Consider the following 22,967-nt stretch of genomic DNA (forward strand, 5'->3'; position numbering starts at 1 on the left):
AGATGGTGTGTGTGCCCTTGACAATGGCAGTCCAGTGGTTTATACAAAGCTTATTACACTAATGAGAAAAGTGTGGGGAATGGATTTGTCCCATACCACCCAGAGAAAGAGAGCCTCTTTCCCCTGGTGTACTGCATCTGGAAACAGCCTCCTGGTAATCTGCTCTAAGTACAAAAGGTTCAGCACCAGCTTGTTCTCATAGACCACCAAGTGAGGCCCCCGAACTCCATAACAGGTCTCCTTTCATAGCTGGGGATTAACTGATGCTTGGTGGACTGGGTCCCAGGCCTGGAGCTCCTCAAGGTGCCGCATCCACCATCCAAACCGTGAAGACGTGTACTGTGGTCATAAAGAAGTCAAACTTTCTTAATCTTTCTTATCTTCATTGGGAACTGGCAGATGCGGAGGTAGGAGGTTTTGTGGTATCACCCTGACTGCTTCGCAGATGGGTTGTTGCCATCTACTGGCTATGGACAAATGAAAGATCATATAAACTCATTAAATTATAACTTTATCTACTATTACAACAATATACATAGAGACTGCATAAACATTATACTTACTTATTCTCGCAAGAAAATATGTAAATGTTAAACAGTAAAGTAAAAAGGAAAAATTTAAGTAAAGGGAAAAAATGTAGACAGTGGTCACCAATTTTAAGACAAAATGTCTGGATATATTGATATATAAAAATTGACATAGTGATATGTGTGTATATGAGAGAGTGTGAGTATGTTTTGTTTTATAATGTAGGTATTTTGAATTATTCACTGTGAGATCTCATCTTTAAGTAACTACTGTCTTCAGACATGAGTTTTGAGCTTTCTTTTCATGGCCAGCTCCAAATGAGAACATCACTGATTTGAAGTTTTATGCATGGTAATGCATGAGATTTACTGTGCCTGAGATTGACATTTATTTAACAGGCGTGCTGAGGGATGTCATGTAGCTCCCTTTGATTGATCTCTTCACTTCCTGCTACAAAGATGGAGGCCGCTCCCGTAACCACACAACCCCTTTCAAGCTGGGGGTGTAGGAGACGCCCTTCGGCAAGGTTCCAGGATCAGTCGGGTTCACCCTTCCCCCCAAACCTAACTGTAACCATCAGAGGAGTAAACACGACACTGACCTTAGATCAGTGTCTAGAGGCAAATCCATCCTCAAGCCTCTTAGAAGCCCATATGTGGTCCATATGGAACTCCTTCCTGTATCCCTTGTGGAAAGTGCAAGGTAGGCACTACACATCCTGAAGTCTATTCCTATTTAATCACCAAAATCACTGTTGGGTAGTAACGCGTTACTGTAATATTATTACTTTTTCCAGTAACTAATAGTGTAACAGATTACTTTTCTAAAACAGTAATATTACAGTTATAGCCTACTAGTCCAAGTAACCCTGCGTTACTTCGTTATTGAACGCACCATCCTTGACGTGAATGCGTGACTGTACGGCAGGTCAGCGGCACCAGGCCTTGTGTTCATGTCCTCTGATAGCCACAAAACCAAAGGAAGACTGGAGAACGAGTGAGAGAGGGGTTCTTTCCACAGCTGTAAGTAGCTGCTGCCATTATTGTGTCACAGTCTAAAATGCAAAGAACATCGTCGTCTATTGTAAACTCTGTGCGACCAGCAAAATGCCTCCAACAGTTCTACATCTGATTTACTGAAGCATCTGCTAAAGAGGCACAGCAACGTGAAACTTATAGAAAGAAACTCTGGCCGCTACTATCACTGATGCTTAGACTCACTGGGAGAGAGTGACGTTAACATTTTGAAAAAATAGGCCTACTGAATACTGCTCTTATAAATAGGCTATATGCGCAGAAAAACAGCTGTTCAAAAGTCGGGATTTACTTTATTTTTGTCTGTCAGCCAATGGCGAAAAGAAACGTTAGGCCTTTATGTTTTGTAAAAAAAACACTCCTTGCTGCTGTTTTGAATATGATTTCCGTTAAAAAGTCGGGAGAGACTGCTTTGTTTGGGGGTAAAAGCAGTGTTTCCCATAATTAGCCGATAATTTGGATAATTACAGTGGCGTGGGGTGGGGTAAATTTTTGGGGAAGCCAAGTAAGAGGGGATGTCCTTTTTGGAGGGCAATTATCTAATGCATTGTGCTATTACAGTGCAGGGTATAATTTTATAAAAATTTTATAAAACTTTAAAGATTCGCTCTATCTGTTATCAATACACACGCTGAAAGTTGCATTTACCGAGACGTACACTCTCTCTCTCTCTCACCCCAAATAGCATAGCCCGCTGCTTATGGTGCAGGTTAAGAATAAAAGAAGCATTCATAAGCTCAATCAGAAGACGATTGAAGACATTTGCATAGTAGCAGTGGTGCATGTATCAAATAGGCCTAGATACTTCTTAATGCTTGGCCAAATGTTCTTAACACAACATCACTGAAGACTAACAACCGAGTAGCCAACCAACAGAGTATAGACAATTATTCAGGCAGCCTGGCCCAGTGCCCTGTAGCAGGTGCTGTCTGTGGTGCTCATTATCTATGCGTACACAACCGCAGTAAAAACAATAAGGTTACTTCAGCGGACTATTCATTCACAGCTAAATCCAGGCAAGCAAAGCAAAACAAACAATATAACCACGTTAAAAATCGCACAAATAGCAGCAGTTCAGTTACGTTCAGAGAGAGGAGGTGTCATTTCACTCACCCTATTTGAAAAGGAAGGCCATTCTCCCTGTCTGTCATGGTGGTGAAGTGGTCAATAACCAAGTCATAGAATTTCCCACTAGCTTTTCGTCCTCCGCAACAACAGAGTCAGTCAAAGTTTAGCACTACCAGCTAGCCACACTGTACGGATCTAAGTTTCCTCAGTAAACGTCCAAAACCCCTTTTTTCTCTCTAGGCCCAGCTCCAGTTTTGGCGTTGGTCTTCCGTCAGATTTAATCTTAAATTGCTGCTGTAGTGGTAGTTTAGTAAAACTATTTATTATAACTAAAAACTCCAAATCTCCATCCTCCATAACTGCACCAGCTAAAGTTGCTAACAGCTCCCGTTATTTCATCTGAATGACGTTGATCGCATGCTGTGATTTGATTGGCGTGAAGCCAGACAGCGGCTGGCTTCTCTTGGCATCATCTTGACTAATCACACTTAGGCTGTGGCATGACAGTGGCCTCATCTGATTGGTTAATCATTTAATTTTTTTTTTTACAAAGGGATGCCAACCTGCCTGGCCTCCTCGCATAGTCAGACTGAAGGCCAGTCTACGGTGGTGCAATATAGTGTTTCACCACACGTCCAACGAGTAGCATTTAGAGGGGCGCTGAGAAATGGGGAAGAGATGACCACAACAGTTTATAAGATTTATCGAAACTATAAACACTGTGTTTTTATTGAAATGATAAACAGAGTCTGATTAAAACAGGGGAAGCCTGGCTTCCCTTGGCTTCTGGGAGAAAATGCCACTGGATAATTAGCAACGCTGACGCTGACTGCCACACAATGATTTTCTATTTATTTTTACTAGGCATATTTAAAATTGTATTTGATTGAGGAGCTGTATTGAGGAGCATATCCGTGCATCACCTCCTCTCGCTCGCTCCCTCTCTCTCTCCCTCTCCCTGTCTAAAGTTAGAATATAGTACATAAGCAATGAGTAACGTAACTAGTTACTTCTATCACCCAGCAATAAGTAAAGTACTATTATTACTTTTTTAAGGAGTAATAAGTAACTAGTAATATGTTACAATTTCTGAGTAACTTGCCCAACAAAGTTAACCAGATTAACAGTTAACATTAAAAGGAGAAGGAGAATGAATCTTCTCAATAATTTACCCAAATTGGCCAGACTCAAATATTTTCTGTCTCTGCATCGTCAACCGCTTATCCAGCGTACAGGGTCGCGTGGGGCTGGAGCCAATCCCAGCTTACATTGGGTGAAAGGCAGGACAAGTCGCCAGTTCATCGCAGGGCCACACATAGACAGACAACCACTCACACTCACACCTAAGGACAATTTCGGAGACACCAATTAGCCTAGCCTGCATGTTTTTGAATGGTGGGAGGAAGCCGGAGCGTCCGAACAGAACCCACACAGACACGGGGAGAACATGCAAACTCCACATAGAAAGGCCGAGGCAACCGGGGTTTGAACCCACAAACCTTCTTGCTGTGAGGCAACATTGCTAACCACTGCATCACCGCGCCGCCCTTTTGCTGTCCCTAGCAGAGAGAGCAGGAAAGTCCTTGGGTAAGAGATAAACAGCTCTGATGTTATGAGGTTGTTTCTTCTGCTTCTGCCCCCCATCACTCATCGATAAAATGTGTCTGGCTTATGGTCTCGTCCGTCCTCTAAGGTTTCATTGCCTTGTTCTCGAGAGTATCATAATAGGAGACAGGCTTTTAACTCTGTACTATAGCTTTACTGCAGAACTAGTTGGCTGTGAGTATTAGGCTATATAATGGTCTCTTCCATTGAGTCCCAGCCAGAGGTAATGATTTCAGCATGTCACTCCAGGCCAACTCCACTGTGACTGCATGGCTGATTAGCTCTTACAGTAATGGTAGTAGCAGAACATATTTCAGGAGCAAGTTAACAATGTTTTAGGTATGTTGCTGTCATTTCCTACATGCCTTTTGTAATGTGAATGTACAAACAACTTCGATAAGTCAAAACTAGTGCGTTTGTGGCGTGTGTTCACAGATATGCTTTAATTTATATGTGCTTGTACGTGCAGATATACACTATGTGTGTGGAAGAATGAAAGGCTAAGATTGTATATATATGAAAGTACTATCATTCGTGCAGTCATTCTGGAAAAGTAATTTCCATATTTGCTCTGCTCCTGAATCGATGGACACCAGTGTGTTTGATGCGCTCAGAGCTGCAGCACAGATGCCACAGTCTTAGCTATGCTGGACGTTATCTCACTGGCTGTTCTCAGAATACAGGAAAAAAAACACCATGTGCACCACCTCTAAAATTAGTGCGTGCATCACGTAAAGAAAAGATCCGAAGTTAGAAACGACTCTAAAGTGACCACTGTCTGTCTTCACTTCGCAGACATTTTCATGTCCCTCCTTGGCACAGAGCCAGTTGAGATCTCCCAAAGTGACTGATCCCTCTGTTTCATCAAAGATACACGGCCCACCACATACTTTCCAATTCTGGGCCAGCCAGAAATCTGGAAATCTGATTTTATAACACGTATGATTTGGGTTGTTTGGAGCTGCAGATAGTTTTGGTGTGGTTTGCTACACACTAAACAAAACGAATGAGTCCTGCCACACTAGTAGGTCCCAGCTTCCAGTGTTATGCTCATCAGTTGTGCGGCTGCTCTGTTGTGTGTTTGTGTGTAAACAAAGACAGCGAAGGACACCTTTAACAGATATACCAGATGTTCATCGAGAAGGGAGGGGAAAATCTGTTGTCGGAAAATGACTTTGCAGAGGTCTGTGTAGCAGGTGAAGAGAATCTTGCCAGGAACACATATCTCACAGTTGTGCTTTTAACTAAATCATGGAATACACAGTCACACACAGACTACATTTTTAGCTCATCAATTCTTTCATGCCATAAAATGGATGGTTTTAGAAACCATGTTGTGCGTAAGCTGAAGGAAAATAACGGCTTCTGAAATGCAAACATTCTCAGCCCCAACCAGTGGCTGACCGCACTTGAAGTCTCTAGTCCGTGATGAGTCTGGAAGTCTGTCAGTAATTGTGGAGATAATAGGTCCTTATTACTTTGACCCCTGACCCCTGTTCTTAAGTGAGAAGTTTAGGAGTGGTCCCCGAGGAGCTGTCTAATACTAACGTGGCTCTAAAATGAGAAGCACCAGAAGTTGGAGAAACAGTGGCCAGATAGTACAACTGAAACCCAATTCAGCTGGGATGGGGTGCAGGGAGGGAGTTACCCATGTGTCACCCACCCTGGGAGCAGTATTTCCACCCATGAAAGGTTTATGGACTTGAACTATAAAGGCAAACCACTAAATCTTAACACTTTTTTTAACACGAAAATTCCCCAAATCTTTTCGGGGTTTAGGCTTTTAATGTTGATTTTTATCAAATGTTCATTAAGTGTGCCAGTGAAGTGACTTCCTCCTGAAGTCCATTAAAATGTTTCTGCTACTGGCAGAGGTATGTGCAGCCCATGTGCAGGGTTGTGGTATGGTGGGGTCCACAGAGCAGAAATGGACACCAGATGGGACCAAGGGGGGTGGAGATGCAAGGTAGAATAAAATAGCACGTGCAGAAGATTGAAACTGAAATGTAGAGGGGGAGGAGGTCTGTGTGTGTTTGTGTGCATGTTGGGAGGATATAAAATAATTGGATAGTTGCATCATCTAGAGTAGACGGGTGCTATATACCCTTGAGGGATAAGAATGGGTAAACAGATATGATCTGAGGCCCATGAAAAAAAGTGACATTTCCAGTGTTTTTACTGCCAGTGAATAAAGTCTCACGGCTCCTTCTAAATGTTTTGATTTACATTTCCTATATAAGTAACAAGCGTATCTTTGTTCAATGCACATTTGTTTTTGAAGAGAAAAAGCCCACCAGGAAACCCTTGAATAGATGATTGAAAAAACAACCACGTTGGTTTTCCATGCAAGCGTATGCATGTGTCTGAGATTGAAAACCAACATTCCACGGTCCCAATGTGCGCTCACATAAAAACATTCTATTTAGAGCATTTTGAGCTGCCTTGTGATCCCTCCAAACCCTTTCTAATGCAAACACAGCAGAAAAGGCAGTCAGTCAAACTCTCAGTCTCTGTTTCTCTTCTCCCTCTCATTATCTGATCTGCTATTGTGGCTACGCTATAAATTTTCATCTGTGTCTTTCTGGAGCCATTTTAGTCAATTCAGTTTGGTCTAGATATTATGTTGTTTCAAATCAAATATATTGACTCAGGTGTTCATGCTTCAAACTGTCTTACTGCAACATATGATATGTTTTGTTTTTGCCAGCCAACCATCTCCACTGTCTTAGTGAATAAAACACGACTCTTTATTATCTGCTTCTGCTAGTTTCGTGAAATATACCTGCATTTTTTTTTCTTTTTTCTTCAGTGCCGAAACACATCAGAGCCTTATGACTCAGAGATGTCAAAGAAAGGAAGCCAGACTCTGAAGTGGGGAAGAATCTGTCTGAGCATGTGCAGTATGTGGACAGGTGCAGGTGTGTGTTTGTTTGTCTTTATTAATTAAAGTGCCAGTAGGCTCTTTTCTTTCTGAGAGACTGTTGGTGTGTCTCTCTGCCACAGTTTGCAATCTTTTAGTCTTAAATCTCACCATAAATAAACCTTGCGTCCTGTCAGACCTTTATAACAGGTTCCTTTTTTTCCCTTCGTTAATATTGGTTAGGAACAAAAAAAACATAGGAGCTAGCTTCTGGACAAACCTTCCCAGGGATCTTTGCAGTGACATGTAATGCATGAAAACATGCTCTGGTGTTTTTCTAATCCTCCCATGGGAGTCTATCACATTTGTGGGCTTGTAACTTGTCACTCCCGTCATGTGACCCTACACCCTACTGCAGTTCATTACTCCACCCTGACCCGGCTCTGTCACTTTCCCCTCTACACTTCTATTGTTGTTAGTTTCCAATTACATTTACCAAAAGAGTTCAATGCTTGGTTTGCAATCAGTGTAGTGTGAGCTTTCTGTCAGGTGTTCTATTTTTGCAGCTAATTTCGGTCAGAATTTGAAACTCTTGTTATTCATGCCAGCCACACATGTTGGCCCCTGACATAGATACATAAACAATGGCTGGTTCCACTGTAGCCGATCTTGGAAAATTGGAGTGACGACGTTTTTTTCACGATAAATACACATTTATTTACAAATAAAGTGGTTATAATAGAAATAAATACAAAATAAAAATCTGAGCATTATACTTCATGTGGTATTGCACCCATTTCGAAATGTACATCAGAAATACTTTTTCAAGACCAGTAAAGTAATATTTCTCTGATTAAAATATTTATTTTCCCAACTTTACGTAGACATAAATATATTCATATATCTATTTTTTCTTCTTCCACAATAGCTCTGTTTTTTCTTTCTTTCATATAAATAAACGTCTTCATTGGGAAACCGGGTGTCCATATTAACCTCTGATGTCTTTTTCAGTCTCTCTTGCCCACTCTTTTCTTTCTATCCATTCCACTGTCAGTTTCTCACCGGCAGCCACATCCCTCCACGACCATATCTTGGTAGTTTTTCAGGATGACCTTCTCGTATTCATCCAAGTAGAGCAGGGAGATGGGGCTGAGGTCAGTGGGCACACAACAGGCTCTGGGGATGTTTGAGTTGACTGAGTTGACCAGCGTTTGCACAATGGCATGATTGGTAGAATTGAGGTGGTCTGCTAGGGGGAACGGACATTCCCCTTGGCAATAAAAGGCGTGGTAGCCAGGGGGTGCCACTATCCACTCGTTCCACCCCACATCACTGAAGTCCACATACAAGGCATGTCTCTTGCAGCTGGCCTTGTGCTGGTGCTTCCTGCGTTGTTTGCGGAGTGCCGCCTGACGTTTTTCCCGTGTGTGGAGTACCGAGTCCCCACGGCCGTCATGGCCATACGTCACCAGCAGAGGCCGAGCCTGAGACCAAGAGTCCTGGTCCTGGTGCAGGGACCGGCTCACCCTGACGTGCCTACTATGTCTCTCTGCATGCTCCCCATCCGTATCCCCCTCCCCTGGGTGAAGCACCTCCACCATGAATCCATGGTTGTGGCCATTCCCAGAGGTCCACTGAGATACAGCGGGGCTGACGTCAAAGCTCTCCCAGCGGCTCAAAGAGTCCTGCACCAGCCGAGTGTCCAGCAGACGTGCCAGAGGATCCCTACCTTGAGTGGCAGGAACTCCAAATATCTCATAAATGTTGATACGATGGAAGCCACCTGCAGGAGCACTATCATTGGTGCTGCTGTTTTTGGAGCTGTTGTAGGGGGTTGCATCTCCCATGACCTGATCCCTGTAGATCCGCAGCTCCGCAGAGGTGATGAGCTCCTCATCAGGGATAGAAGTGAGGTTGAAGTAGAACTGCTGCGTTGTTTTGCCTTTCAGGCTGGCCAGGGCCTCCATAGACTCTAGAAGAGATAGCACAGAGACAAACACAGTGTAAGAAGATTGGGGTGTGAAATGCATGCCAAGGATGAAACAAAGAGTTTATGCATGATAAAAGAATGAGAAACAACGTATATGATTAAAGCCTAGCTGGCTCCATAGAATCACTGTGAGCAGGGAAACGTTGGCCCTGGATGGTTTCTCCCATGGTTTCTTTTGCTCTCTCTCTTTCTCTCTCACTCACACACACACACATTCACCCGCACACACAGCCAAGCTGCCACGTGGTTATATTGAGTGGCTGTGGGCCATTGTCACACAGGCATAACACACACATCAACACTTTGCACGCAGAACTCAGTGTAATAGCAGGCAAATTCTCATGGTGATGTAATACGGTCATTAGTGTCATGCTCATAAATTTACCTGGTTAAATGTCAGAAGATGAAAGCAGTGCGCTTCCATCTGTTGATAAGATCAAGCATGCTAGTCAGCCTGCCTTCAAAATGAGCAGCCAATTCTCATATATGAGAATTGGCTGCTCTGCTGTAGCAGCCAAGAATTGGCAATTCCTAAATATCAATGTACATGAAAAGAAGTTGTACCATATATTGAAGGATTATCAAAGATGCAATATGGAAGTCAATGTAAAATTTATTACGTACACAAATGGTAACATTTATGCCAGCTGTTGCATTAACCTTTACAGAACTGGCCAGCTCTTCATCACTTGTAAATATCTAAATTCTGGAGTAAATCTATAGACCACAAATGGAAAGCTGAGTAAACAATGATTGAAATTGTATTATTCAATTGTGCTAACAGTTCTAAGCCTGTAAATGCTATCCTTTCCGAAAGATTACCGTCCTGAGGCACATGAAAGTCATATATATACATAAGCTCATTGGCATTCCCCTCTATAATGTACAGTAAATGAAAGAAATCTTAGTGAAAGCTGCAATTTTCTTTGAGGCAGCCCCACTTTGAACTCTTTATGAAGTTCATAGATGATGCACAGACACATGTTTTAATCTGTTTGGTGTGGTAAAATAAACACAAACTTTGAACTCTGTGCTGTTTCAAAGGAGGCATTTAGGAAATTCCACCATCTCATCCTAAACCTCCCTCCAGAGGCACAAAGACCTCAATTAGGCCTATCACTTCTCATTTGATGTGGGAAAGCCCCCTGTCTCGCGTTCCCTATCCTCTGTCCCCAATCCCTCTCTTTCTTTCTTTCCTCAGCTCCCAAATCCCATTCTCCCTCTGTTCTCTTAGCCCCAAATCCTCTTTTCTTTCTGTCTCCTTCTCTGTCACTCCTTCTCTGTTTCTTTCTGCAGAAGCGTTCTCATTCCCTCCGCCTGTCTCTCCTCTGAGGAAGGGCTGTGTGAACAAGTTGAGGCTTGTCAAAAACGTGTGAACCACAGATATGAGTGTACCAACATTCCTAATTTCTTTTTGCACTGCATGCCAAAATAAAAAGATAAAGGCTAATGTTGGGTCATTCATCACGGACCTGTCTCTGGCAGTCACTTCCTCTGTAATAGTGGAAATGTTCTATTTGGCATGGGAAATGGTTATTTTTGAAAACTGATAGCAGTGAAACTAATTATCCTAGTGAAATTAATATCAGCAGGCAGATGTGATGAATGATTAGAGCTGTTTGCTTTGATGTGCTGCACTTACATCTGTAGATACATGCTTATTATACGGAGTAGCCATCAATTGCACGTCTCTTGACATGGGAAGACTAACAGCCCTGCAGCTCTGTTAACATAGGATGAAAAAGCCTGGGGAGCATATGTAAACACAGTCTGAACACATTCGTAATGGCCGGTGGTGTCAAGGTGTGTGCTGGCCTGGTGCAGAGGTTTCCAGTAGTGGCCAGGGAGCAGTCACTCAGCCTGGCTGCCCCGGCCAGGCTTGTTTGTAGTGTGTCAGTGTAGCCACTGGGTGTCATTGCACTAGGCCTCTGGAGAGCACCCAAGCAACCACTCAACCACCCCTCTGACTCACCCCTGATGGAAACTTCCCCACTCAAACACTTGGGACTATGTATAAGGACTCTGTGCAGAGCCCCTATGGACTCAACTTGTATGTTGTTAAATATGAAACATGGGCCATAGCAAATTGAATGGTAGATAAAGAGTTGCTACATGTTTGACAGTAATAGTTATTTTTTTATCACATATAAGATATTATGACCAGGTGCATCCGCTCAGCAGTTAAACTGAATATATCAAGAAAGCATCCCTTATGTTTAAATTGCACCTGTTAGATCATCACATCAGCAACATTGTATTAACATATAGTGTATGACTTAGGAACTAATGCATTTTATCCAGCATCTATGAATCTTCAATGTGTAAGCCTTAATCATCTGAGCAGCATATGTTGCCTTCGAAGTAAAATGCAATTGAACTGAAACACTGAATTCAACAGTCAGCCCGTATCCAGAAAATAAACTAAGTGAGCAATTATGGTGTTATTGGAACGTGCGTAATGGCGCACAGCGCGGAAAGAGGGGTGATTTGGAGAGAATAAGGCGCGCAACCCCTCCTTCGAGCTTTACTAAGGACTAATTTCTGTCCCGTTAAAATGACTCAGAATTCAGTCTGACAGGATGACTTGGTCATAATGCGTGTTAGTATAATGTCATGTCGTGTGTTATTGAAGTAACAGGGTGATGACTATCACCTGCGCAATGGCACACCGCCCTTTATCCTACTCCTGTGGTGCGTGTCTGGAAAAACTGTTTTCAGTGCCCACGCAAACACCATCAATTATTAAGAAACAAATTACCCCAGGGATACCACCGCCCCTTGATGTTTTTGAAGCCTGTGACAGCTGCGCCAGGGGAATGTCTGGTTAAAGGTTGCATCACTACATATATGAGAGCTATAAGCTGCTTTAATTGCGCATGAGATACTTGTTTGTAATTATGTCAGTGGGTTTAAAGCAATCGCAAACTTATTAAAGAGTTGCAAATAAATTTGACGCGTGCCACCTGTAACTGACTAACGCTCCATAAAACACTGAAGACTCTGAAGTTCAGTCTTGACGTTCTGAGTCATGTTTAAACATAGGTTTGTGTTGTCTGAGAGAGCCGAGGAGCTCTCCGGCTGACAGGTAAAGGTATGTCACTAATACATACCTTCATGGTGAAAGCTTCTAATCGTGTTGGCCTTGCTGGCGGCTCTCTCTGCGTGTTTCCCCATGCTCTTGGGTCGTTTAATGCTGTGGTCTCCGTTTGCTGAGTGCATGCGGTAAAGGTCCACCATGTACTGCGGCACCACGGCTTGCTTGCTCGGGGTCGGCCTGCGCCTCAGTCCAAACATATTGAGAAGCCGAAGCTCAAACTCGTTGAGGACGCTCTCCGACTGCTCTGGGGCCTGCTTCCCGGATTCGCTGTATTTCCTCCGGCCGACCTCGGGGATAAGTCCCGTAGCACCTTCCAGCAACACCTGAGCGAGCAGCAGTACCATGAGAGAGCGGACCACGGCGACCATGATCAGTCAGTCCCTGTGGAGAAAGTTGGTTTCTGTCAATACACTGGCGCTGAGGTATTGACATGAGATATGGACACCGCAGGGGCTTCACTGCAACATTCCCTAAACTGTGTGTGATCCCCGTACAGTAGGAATGATTGAAGGAGAGCAGGTTAAAAAGGGAAGACACTTCTTCACTTTGAAGTAGCTAGAACAAAAAAAGTGGGCTGCGAATATAACGCCGCCGGCAGTATAGCGTATCTAACTGAAACAGAAGATTGATCTTAACATGAACAGAAACAGAAATCAAAGAAAGTTGCGGGAGAGACTACAGACAAAAAGTCTCCAATTAGAAGATATAAGAAGTCGTGTTTAATGACGTGATATTAAAAGAAATACAAGTGTGCGTGGCCCGAAGGACCACACGAAACATGAAAGAATGTTGTCAGGAAAAGAGTTGGGATACACAGCAGCAGGAGAGGCAGTCAGACAGTGCTACAAGCACAGGCTTTGACGGTCATGTATAATCACAAGGGATAGAATTACTTAAAGAGCCTCGCAGGTGTTAGATCTGACGTGCGTACCAGAGCCAGATGTAGCCCGGGACAAGACATCAAAAACATCAAAAACGAAATATCATATGAGTAGCACTACCTCCAAAGAAGCAACTTTTTAACTGCATTTCACAGCGTTTTCCCCGAGGTTCAAAATGGGAACACTTTGACTTTTACGCACACACCCTATGAGCTTATAGTGGGAGAACTGTCGATTTCCAGTTGTAAAGTTAACGTTTGCTCGTGAATCAAGATATTTTATACCTGTTAACATTCGTAGGATTGACTTTAGAAAACTTCATCAACTAAGTCCATCAGCCTTATTTTACCTGACGAGGAAGCGCTGTGTCCGGTCGTCGTTCCACCTTTGTGCTCCGATAAATTCCACATTAATTCCTGTTTAATCCACGCTGCTTCTCCTTGGGGGACCAAAGACAGCCCATGCCCTTCGCTGATCGCCTCTCGCACATATTCTCACCAGCTGCAATTCGGGGTAGGTCTTGGTCAGCACGGAAAGTAAGGAAAAATATGTTAAGTCTATGAGGAAGCGAGTTTGCGTAGGCAGGATCGATCTAAGTATAAAGCATCTTGGTTGAACATCTTCAAAAGAGAACAATTCGCTGAGACAAAAATTGAGCGAAGCTGCCTTTAAGAGAGATAAGCGCACTCAAGTGTCGCTCCTTGGACGTTGTGGCTTCGAGTTGGGGAGCGTGTCGCCTCTCCTCTGTGCGCCACAGCGTAGTGGTTGAATTGATTGGTGCCTTCTCTTCCCCCTGGCGACTCTTTTTGTTGTACAGTGATGTCACTGGGGGCTGTCAATCATTTGTCTACTATAAAGAACCTCCTGCGGAGCTCTAATCTTTTAATACAGTCCCTACTTTGAATAAATTCCTAATTTACATTTTAGCAAAATTAAATGATTCCACAAAATGCTGGTGACCCCGTTGGCCCCCTTCTCATGATCTCAGAACTTTTGTGAACCATCAGAAAATATACATAAAAAAAACACTAATCTTATTACAAAGGAGTCTTCACATATCCTGGAAAATTCACACCATAAAAATAGTTACAGAGTCAACAGTTAAAACCATACTGTTGCTTTTAGTTGTTTGTGTTTTTGGGATGATTTTTCCATATATAGGAATAGCAATCGTTTGTTTGCTTAACATCAAAATGGCAAGGGTTACAGTCCCTAGGTGGTGCAATATTCCTGTCCATTTGACCACACAGAGCAAAAAAAAAAAGAAAACATGTCAGATCATGCTGTTTCATAAATAGATCGTTGATCAAGGTGTTAATAGCTGGATCAGACTTTAGCTTTTGGATTAAGGCTAATAGATAATTGCATCACAATATGTTGCTTTTGTGGTTTCAAAGGATTAGACCCCTCAGAGGGACTATCACATCCTCCCGCTGAACTTCACTATGTGCGTGGGGGTACTTGTACATGTGTGTCTGACACCAGAGCTGATTTATACATGCTTCCTCCTGGCTGGATTCACCTTTTCATTTCATTCCAATTTCAAGCTCGACGTTGAGTGAGAGAGTCTTCGAGAGTAGGAAGGCCATATTTGTTCACTTAGTTTAAGTAAAACTCCACATTTTGAAACTCTGCTCACAACAAAATCTCTCAAAGAGACTGCTTTGGTCTGATACAAAATATATTCTTTTTCTTAATCTAAGTGAAATGTTGTTCGTTTATGTTTGAAAGAATCATCTAGACTTTGGAGAGTACCTGTATTTGTACATTACATGCTCTCAGTGGCAAAGAGGGGTGAGATAGGCGTTGCTGCATTGTTTTTAGCCTGTGGAGTGTAGTCAACAGCATTAATGTTAGGGTCATCTCCATAAGAAAAGCCCCCATAAATTCCCTCTAGTGACTTCCATTAGGTGATGATGGTGGGGCAAGCGGCTGTGTTTTGGCCAAAGCACTGGGCCTGTTTTCTTCGGAGAGATGGCAAAAGATTAAATCCCACAGAGATCACAAGATATCTTTGTCTCCTTCCAGGACAATAACATTTTATGAGGGATAATCCCGGATCATCCACTTAGCAATTAAAATACAGAGAGGCCAGTGGGTGCGTGCCGTTACCTGAGTGGCAGGGTGCACTGTTTCGTGGCCTTCCCTCGCTGGATCCAAACACTTTTGATTTGATACTTTTTCGGTGGTGAATCTCTTATGCTTATTTGCATAAAGTCAGTTAAAGGTGACACATACCTTCTATCCAATCTTTTCCAAATAAGTTATTCCAGTCCGCTTCATTCATTCATTTATTTTCCCCGTTCATTCATAAAGTCACGGTATGAGAGAACATGTTAATTCATTCATACTGCTAAGATTTGCTCTATTGTCGAGTTAATCTGTTGGCAGTGATAGTTGGGTCTCTGCTATTGCCAAAACACCACTTGGTGAACCGAGTACTCTAAACCCAAACCCAGGTAAAAGCTGCTTGGCATTCAGATGCTTTAGATTAGGGGATAGGTCTCACACAGTAAGCTGTGAGCATCTTTAATTACCCGAGTGAGAGGATTAGAAAGAGAGGGCTTTATCTGATGCTTTCTGCCTATTTCTCTTTCTGTATATTTATAGGTGGGGTTTGGAATGATGGGCATATGATGGTGTGTGTTTGTAGTGCACGTACAAGTATACTGTAATTTTAATAATATTAATAATAGCTTTATTTGTATAGCTCTTCAATGTAAAACATAGACAAGAAAAAAAAAAAAGCATCACACACAGTGGTGTGCAACGATTAAAACATAAAAGAAATCAATGTGCGATTAATGAAGAAATAAATTACACACCACACGTTAAAAGCTATTTTGTATAAATGAGTCTTAAAAAGTGAGATGAAACCAGGAACAGACTCTGCAAGCCTGGCGCAGCTTGTGTCAGGCCAAGGCTGCTGAGGGACTTGATGAGAGATGCCCAGAGTGGTTTGAGAAGGTCATGCGGCTCTGATACTGTATATATGATTGTTTTGGGCCAGATACATCATTCTTATCTACCGTTGCCACTGATCCAATTACATGCTGATTGAAAGGACAACATCACAGAGCAAAACTCAGGCAGCCAGAGAGGGCAGGTAGAGATATGCTATCTTAAACACAAATGAACGACCTACTGAGGAGGGCTCTGAGAGGTTAAACTGTGATTCAGCCAGACAGCGTTAACCCGGCACGACCACCACCATCACTAGCGCCATTATTTCCTTCCAGCAGGCCTTCGTTTGTGATGATAGCAGTCTTAAAGTTACAGCATAAAATTGTCAAGACAGTGGTGCTCGCATGGATCTCCGCTGTTCTTTAACACTACAGTGTCATCCGGCCCATTAGGACAGTGGTTTACAAACGTTTTTTTTTTCTGGCAATAAATCTAGATGTTCTACTCTCTTGTCCAACAGCTTATAGGAAGAGGGAAACATTATTCAAGTGAAAATGTAGTGTTGTCAAAACAAGCGCAAATGCTGTACAGGGTTTCCCACACTTATGTCTAAGCTCAATTCCATAATATTTCTGTAACATATATACTCAGTGTTTATGGTGGTACAGCAGTTACTCAGTTTTCACAGATCCTGTTGCGATAAAAATTTCTTTACCATACACAGAAATGTGAAGGAGTTCTGTTACTTTAAACAACAAGTGACATTTAACTTTATGGGCTGCAGGAACATATACAGGGAAGCAAATATCTTCAAAATCTCCCATAACCCACAGGTGGATTGAAAAACAATGCATTAGAGTATCTGTACATTCACATAACGGTCATTTAGCTATACATCATTGTTATCAGATTAAACTGGAGTTCTTAGAATTCCTTATGTTCCAGCGTAAGGACTAATACGACCAGCCTCTGATCCAACCCCCGGGGCTTTGCTTACGAGCACAACTGAACACTCTCTGTCATGAATCACCCTATTTTGTCCCATTTCTGGTTGCTGTTTGACTCTCTCCTTTTCTTTATGTTATGTTCTTACACATGTCATCGCAATTTATTAACCCTCTCTGACTCTCTCTGTAAGACAATTTGGAGCTAAAGTTCAGGTTATTGAAACACACAGACACTCACCTGCATATAGTATATTTTTCTAATAATTTGAAAGTCAGATATTTTCAATGGTATTTCCATTCATCCTTCACCCTTTGGGGAAATCATCTTCAGTAACCAAAAGAATAATATACAGTAAACCACCATCACGTACTTTGCTTCAAATAATAGATGTATCTTTTTCTTGTATGGAAACCCCCGTAAGGGAGAACAACGTGTAACACATAACACTTATAACAAAAGTATAATGAATCTATTGAAGGGGGGATATTTGAGGTTATTTGAGGGAGATTAGGATAGAATGTGTTTTGTTGTTTTAATAAGTAAATCCTGAGGAAGAGAAGAAGACATGGTTTATTGTCCTCTGCTCACCAGAGATATGTACATGCTCATTTCTTTGCATGCCACGGTATGTGTGCCATGTGCCGTGTGTGTCTGTGTGTCTGTGTGTCTGTGTGTACGCATGATGTGGATGGCGCGGCCTTCTCTTGTCATCACGTACATTCCAGGAGTCAGGGGGCAGACGAAGCCCTGAGATGACACTGCAGATCCAACTATTAGCCTTTCACCTGCTGTTAACAGCAGCTTGGCTAGACACAGGGCCTGCATTCCTCTGCCTTGAGCCTGATGTAGTCTTAACACATTGTTCCATACCTACAAGGAGATAATCTTCAGAGATGTTGCTCGAAAACCAGGGAACAATTAGTTGCCATGACTCACCTCTAATTCAACGCTCGATCAAAGTAGGCTTTTTAATTTGAAAACCAGTAAAAACTTCATCAATCCACATGTGTTTGACAGCAGAAGCACGACTGCTGGGCTATGCCGAGCACGTGCACATGGTGCATGAAAGAGATTGTGGGGAAATGGGACACATTTGATATAGTTTGGTCCCGAAATGGAAACCCACCAAGGTCAGAGACGGCCAGCTAGAAAGCCAGAGTCAATATTTATGGATACTGAACATGTGGCACACTTCTCTACCCACTAATTTGAGCAACAAGTCCACCTCCAGATTATATGGCCTCTCAGAGATCACAAAAGAGGGTCCAAACCTTGCTTGCATGTTTGAAAGATTGAGAAGCACGTTGAGGTTGGTCATTGACTAGAAGCTGTGCATAATTTGCCAAATTGGCACGCTCTTTATTTGTTTGTTTTAATTTTCTGTGTAAATAGGGGACAGGGGAGCTTTGATCAGCCTCCGTTATCCAGATTCACAGTATGTTGTATTTATCAGTTCCATTTGATATAGATATCACTGTAATTGTCATATTGTGAAATCACTTTTGATTGTTTTTTATTAAACCAAAAAGCATATTTAGATTTTAAGTCCTCTGTCACATATCAGAAAAATTGACATATTGACTTGTATTTATGAGACACATGTCTTTTGATGTCAGAACCATGTCCTCGTTACTTGTTCTTACACACTACTGAACAAGGTGAAGTTTGATGCCTGGTTCTCTGATTATATAACAGTAATACCACAACACAGCTATAAAATCAGTATACCAGTACGAAAAACGTTTAGCTCTGTACGGACCTCACACTTCAGCAACTCACAATAGGAGTGATATAAACACATGCTTCATTTAGCAAGCTAGTTGGGATGAGAGGCAGTTACTTCCATTTTAGAGAGAAAGAGAGAGAGAGAGAGAGAGAGAGAGACATAAATACAGGGATCTGCCCTTTGAATGCAGCTCCACTCATAAAGACACCATGCGTCACTCAATTATATGTCTGCATGATTAGAAGCTTGAGCTACATAAACAGCCAGCGTCAAGATTTACATTTTACCGCTTAAGCACAAGCAGCTGTTTACAGACCAAGGAAGGAAGGAAAACACTTAGCAAGTATCTATACATGAGAGGCAATCAGATGACAAAGATGGTTTCAATTAATAGTTGTTTATGTAGATCTAATGTAATACTTGCTGGAATCATTGCTTGCTCTCAATGCTAACGCTTCTGGGTTTTAGACATGTTAATATGTGCATGCAGCTAAGTAATGCAGAAGTGTAAAATGTAGGTCCTTTAAGGGTTAAGGAAACCAAAAACACAAATAGAAACATCCTGATAAAAGTGTTGTGACCTTCACAGGCAAACACAAACTGACAGCGTTTTCAATCACTCGCTAGGTGAGAGCAACACTCTTCATATGCTTCATCCGCAGTGTCAAGCCATAAGCAGTACCACGCACTGTAGCTTCACATGTTCTTCACTTACACAAAACTACATTTCAGCTACACACCATGAGATTAGACCACTGCATGACGTAAGAAATTTCTTGACTCTGGGGGTTTTATCAATTGTGAGATTAGATACTGGGAAGGTTAGACAAAGCTGAACTATCAAACAGAGCAAGGACAGTATATTAACAATTGGAAATATTCACAAAGAGATTAAACACCAAAAGCTATGATAAGCAATTCTTTGTATGTAGATAATATTTGCTAAAGAGATGCATGTCATTGCTTTTAAAGAAGCAAAAATGTCTCAAATACAACCAATACTGGATGGAAAAATGTTCTGCTTTCTTCAATAACCAGTAGGAATTCATTGCCCAGCTACAGTCAACCCCTATTAGCATGACAACATTTCTTTCTCAGGCACCATTTTTACCAAAAAACGTACAGTTTCACATGTATTGATAAAATACATTTGCGGCTAAACAACATTTTGTGTTTGTTAAAGCTGCTCTAATCAACATGGGATCAAATGACCATGTCTAATGTGAATGTCCAAACCGTCAAAGTTAGCCACTAGCTAGTGAACATAGCTGCGCATTTTGCTGCGCATTTTGCTGCTTAATAGCAGAAATTTCTCTAAGGAGCTGGAAGAGACCAAAACAGAACAAAAACAGAGGGAATTTTGGACTTACATTTACTGGACAGGCAGAAACAAGTAGCAGTAGCGTTCATGTTTTGTTTTTTTTATGTTTATAGCTTCTTTCTGCTGCCCCCAAGTGGCCAACAAAATCAGTTACTGCAGGTATAAGGGTGATATTAAAGAAACTGGATGTTGATTGCAGCTAAACTACACTAGTGGTGCAACATTGTAAGAGCAGACATTACATGTCATTACATACTTGCTGTGATGTTAATGTTTTAGCACAACATTTTTATAGTCTTTAAGACTTTGTTTTCTAAATAGGTCACCTCTGACATGAAGAACAGAGTAATTATAATCTAAATGTTGCTATTGTTAGGAAAACATTACTTATCTACAGTAATAATTAGTTCATTTTCTTTTCTTTCCCTTGATTTGAACACCTACACAGTTATTATCAGTGCTGTGCATTGCAGCTGTGGTGTAAAAAAAATCTACAACATCTTTATACAAATATATACAGCTGTAGCAAAATGCAAAACACTGGCTTTCACATGGTTGAAGTTAGTCCGGAACAAACCCATTTCATTGTCACATTTCATTATCATGGTGTCGTGCTGAGTCTGATCCCAGCCGTACAGCCTGGAGGGAGCGGAACAGCAGGGTTGTCTGATGGGGGGGAAGTGGGGGAGAGGAGGCTACTAGGCTATAGGGAGGACTTGATTGTACTCTGGCATCCACAGAATGACATTATAGCTGTGTGGTTTCATGATAATAATAATCTTCAGAGCAGCTGTATAAACATTTAACTGACATCCACTCCCTGGGCATGCAGTATGTATCTTTAACTTCTACTAGGGCCAGTCTGATGCAACTATTCATTTCTCCGCCCATCTCTCTCCCTCTCTTTTTCTCTCTCTCTCTGTCTGCCTGAGATCCATGATCCATGTTAGTATTTGCTGTAAATGTCAATGGAAAATGAATGTTCACATCACATTAAGCTCTCAACATTTGAAGGAAAAGCACATAATGTTACATGCACAGGCGTAGCAAGATGATTAACTGTGTTGACTCGCACAGAGCTACGACAGTTGTCTTGCTTCATTCACTTTGAAAAACTGGGAAACAGTTTTCAAAAATTTGGGACTCAACAGAGGCCAATAAATTTAGACAAACCCTTGCTCTGGCCCCTCACAATGTAGCCTATTTCCTGGTAACATTTGTCTTAATTCGTGGCAGTTTGTGTAAATATTTATGTCACTAAACTAACTGTTCTGTATACAGTAAGCCCCCCAATCTTCCCTGGAATGTGATTTAATTGGCGGTTTCCTCTGTTTATCCTGTTTCATACGATTATGGGCGAGCTTACTGTAATGAATAATCAGGTACATAAAATGTGGCCTTAAATTAAATGTCTTCCTTAAAGGAAATCAAATGAAGGTTAATACCTGTTTCATGCCCCCTGTCTGTAATTCACATTCTCTCATCACATGCCAGATTATCATTATGTGTCATTTGTAATACAATAAACAGACTCCAGATGGCTTGGATTCTATTGAATATACACAGAGCTACAGAAGCTATGGGGAGAGCTGCTGGATTTCACTGTGTAGTCACTTTGCCTCAGACAGCCAGGCCAGCTCTCTTCCAGAAGCCAGGATATTATATCCTGCAAACGTGCTTACTCAGTCTCATAATGTAAGACATGTACATGAGGACAACAATTAAAATGCTTCAGGGATTGGAGATTAGTGTGTGTTTTGTCAGTTACAATAAGAGTGGATGACTAAGCTTGAACAAACGCAACAATACTGAGAAGTTTTTTTTATCTACACTGTTCTTCTTGATGTTTAAATTTGTCAGCTATCTCAAAGTAGTTTCTTTATTGCTCACACATCTTTGACATTGTGCAGCAGAGCAGGCAATGTAAACGGAAGACAAGAAATAAGATTTTCTGATTTCCCAATTTATCTTGGCTCTTGGCTTGTCATTGCATGCAGTGCTTTTTGTATCCATATCATGGCGTTTTGCCACAGCGCCACAAACAGACGTGTGTGAAGGCTGGTTCTTTTCCAGAACACATTAAAAACATATGCATGACATATAAGATGTCAGCTGCAGACTTACCTAAACACCTCTGTTATGATCGCCCATCCGACAATGATTTATCCGTGATTATTTGGCCTCTCTCCATTTGGGGCAGGGGACAAGGAAAAGACCACTCGTTCGGTTTATGCATGGATCATTGAGGAACACTGGGCCTCTTGTTAGTATGTTGAATTTTACTCCAGAATGAAACATTCTGTTTTCCTAACCTGGTTAAGTAATCACATTACCTAAGACTCCATAAAGTGGAACAAACAGTAGCATATAACCCTGACTTCTTTTTATGTGCCTTGAGTGACAGATTGGCTTTCATCAAAGACGCAAGCAAAGTTATATAGTCATTTTCTATGCTAAGAATACTAAATTGATCCTCATATGTAGAACATCTGGTGAAAAGCAATTTCCACCGAAGTGTTTTAGTATTTCCTCCTAATTAATTTCACATGTACATGACAAGAGTGTGCGGCCTCCCAGAACCAAGGCACAAAAGCCAGCTTTGTCTTACTGTTAGAAAAGTCATCTGCGGTTCCTGGTTTAAAACTCGCTGGCACTTTGACGCTTGAAATCAATGCTGAAAGCAGCATTTTGGAGAGAAAAGTCACATCTCGCGCCTCAGTGGCACAGGGGGCTAAGGGTTTACGTTTACATCTGCTCAACTTGGTGACTCGTGGAGCAAGCGGAGCATGTCAGGCAGAGTTGCATGAAACAGGCAAAGGTGAAAGACAGCCGGCACAGAGCCTGCACAGCAATGAGTGAAAAGTAAGTGCTAAGCCACCAATCCAAGCCATAATGACGGAGTGTGCGTTTTAAAAATGCAGAGTATTAGAGGCAGTTCTTGGTTCTGTGCATGAAATGCTTGAAATTGTCTGTCTTGACTCACCTTAAAGTAACAATTATGTCAA

At 41.9% G+C, this 22,967-nt stretch overlaps 2 protein-coding genes across 2 annotated transcripts in view; one reads left to right on the plus strand and one right to left on the minus strand.

Annotated features, from left to right (window-relative positions):
* Positions 1–22,967, plus strand: part of LOC119908521 (1-phosphatidylinositol 4,5-bisphosphate phosphodiesterase beta-1) — a 167,013-nt gene that overhangs the window by 15,874 nt on the left and 128,172 nt on the right. The window contains exon 5 of the mRNA XM_038726266.1: positions 7,045–7,153. The gene's annotated coding sequence lies outside the window, so the exon portion shown is untranslated. The remainder of the gene's footprint in view (positions 1–7,044; positions 7,154–22,967) is intronic.
* On the minus strand, positions 7,781–13,844 carry bmp2b (bone morphogenetic protein 2b). The gene is made up of 3 exons (XM_038726269.1): positions 13,413–13,844; positions 12,196–12,563; positions 7,781–9,067 (listed from the first exon to the last, which is right to left on the minus strand). Exons 2-3 carry the CDS (start codon positions 12,548–12,550, stop codon positions 8,154–8,156), a joined length of 1,269 nt encoding a protein of 422 aa, XP_038582197.1. The 5' UTR covers positions 12,551–12,563; positions 13,413–13,844; the 3' UTR covers positions 7,781–8,153.

Source organism: Micropterus salmoides, unplaced genomic scaffold (assembly GCF_014851395.1).
Source record: "Micropterus salmoides isolate LMB-PRFRI ecotype aquatic unplaced genomic scaffold, ASM1485139v1 Ms_hic_scaffold_18, whole genome shotgun sequence".
Classification (NCBI taxonomy): domain Eukaryota; kingdom Metazoa; phylum Chordata; class Actinopteri; order Centrarchiformes; family Centrarchidae; genus Micropterus; species Micropterus salmoides.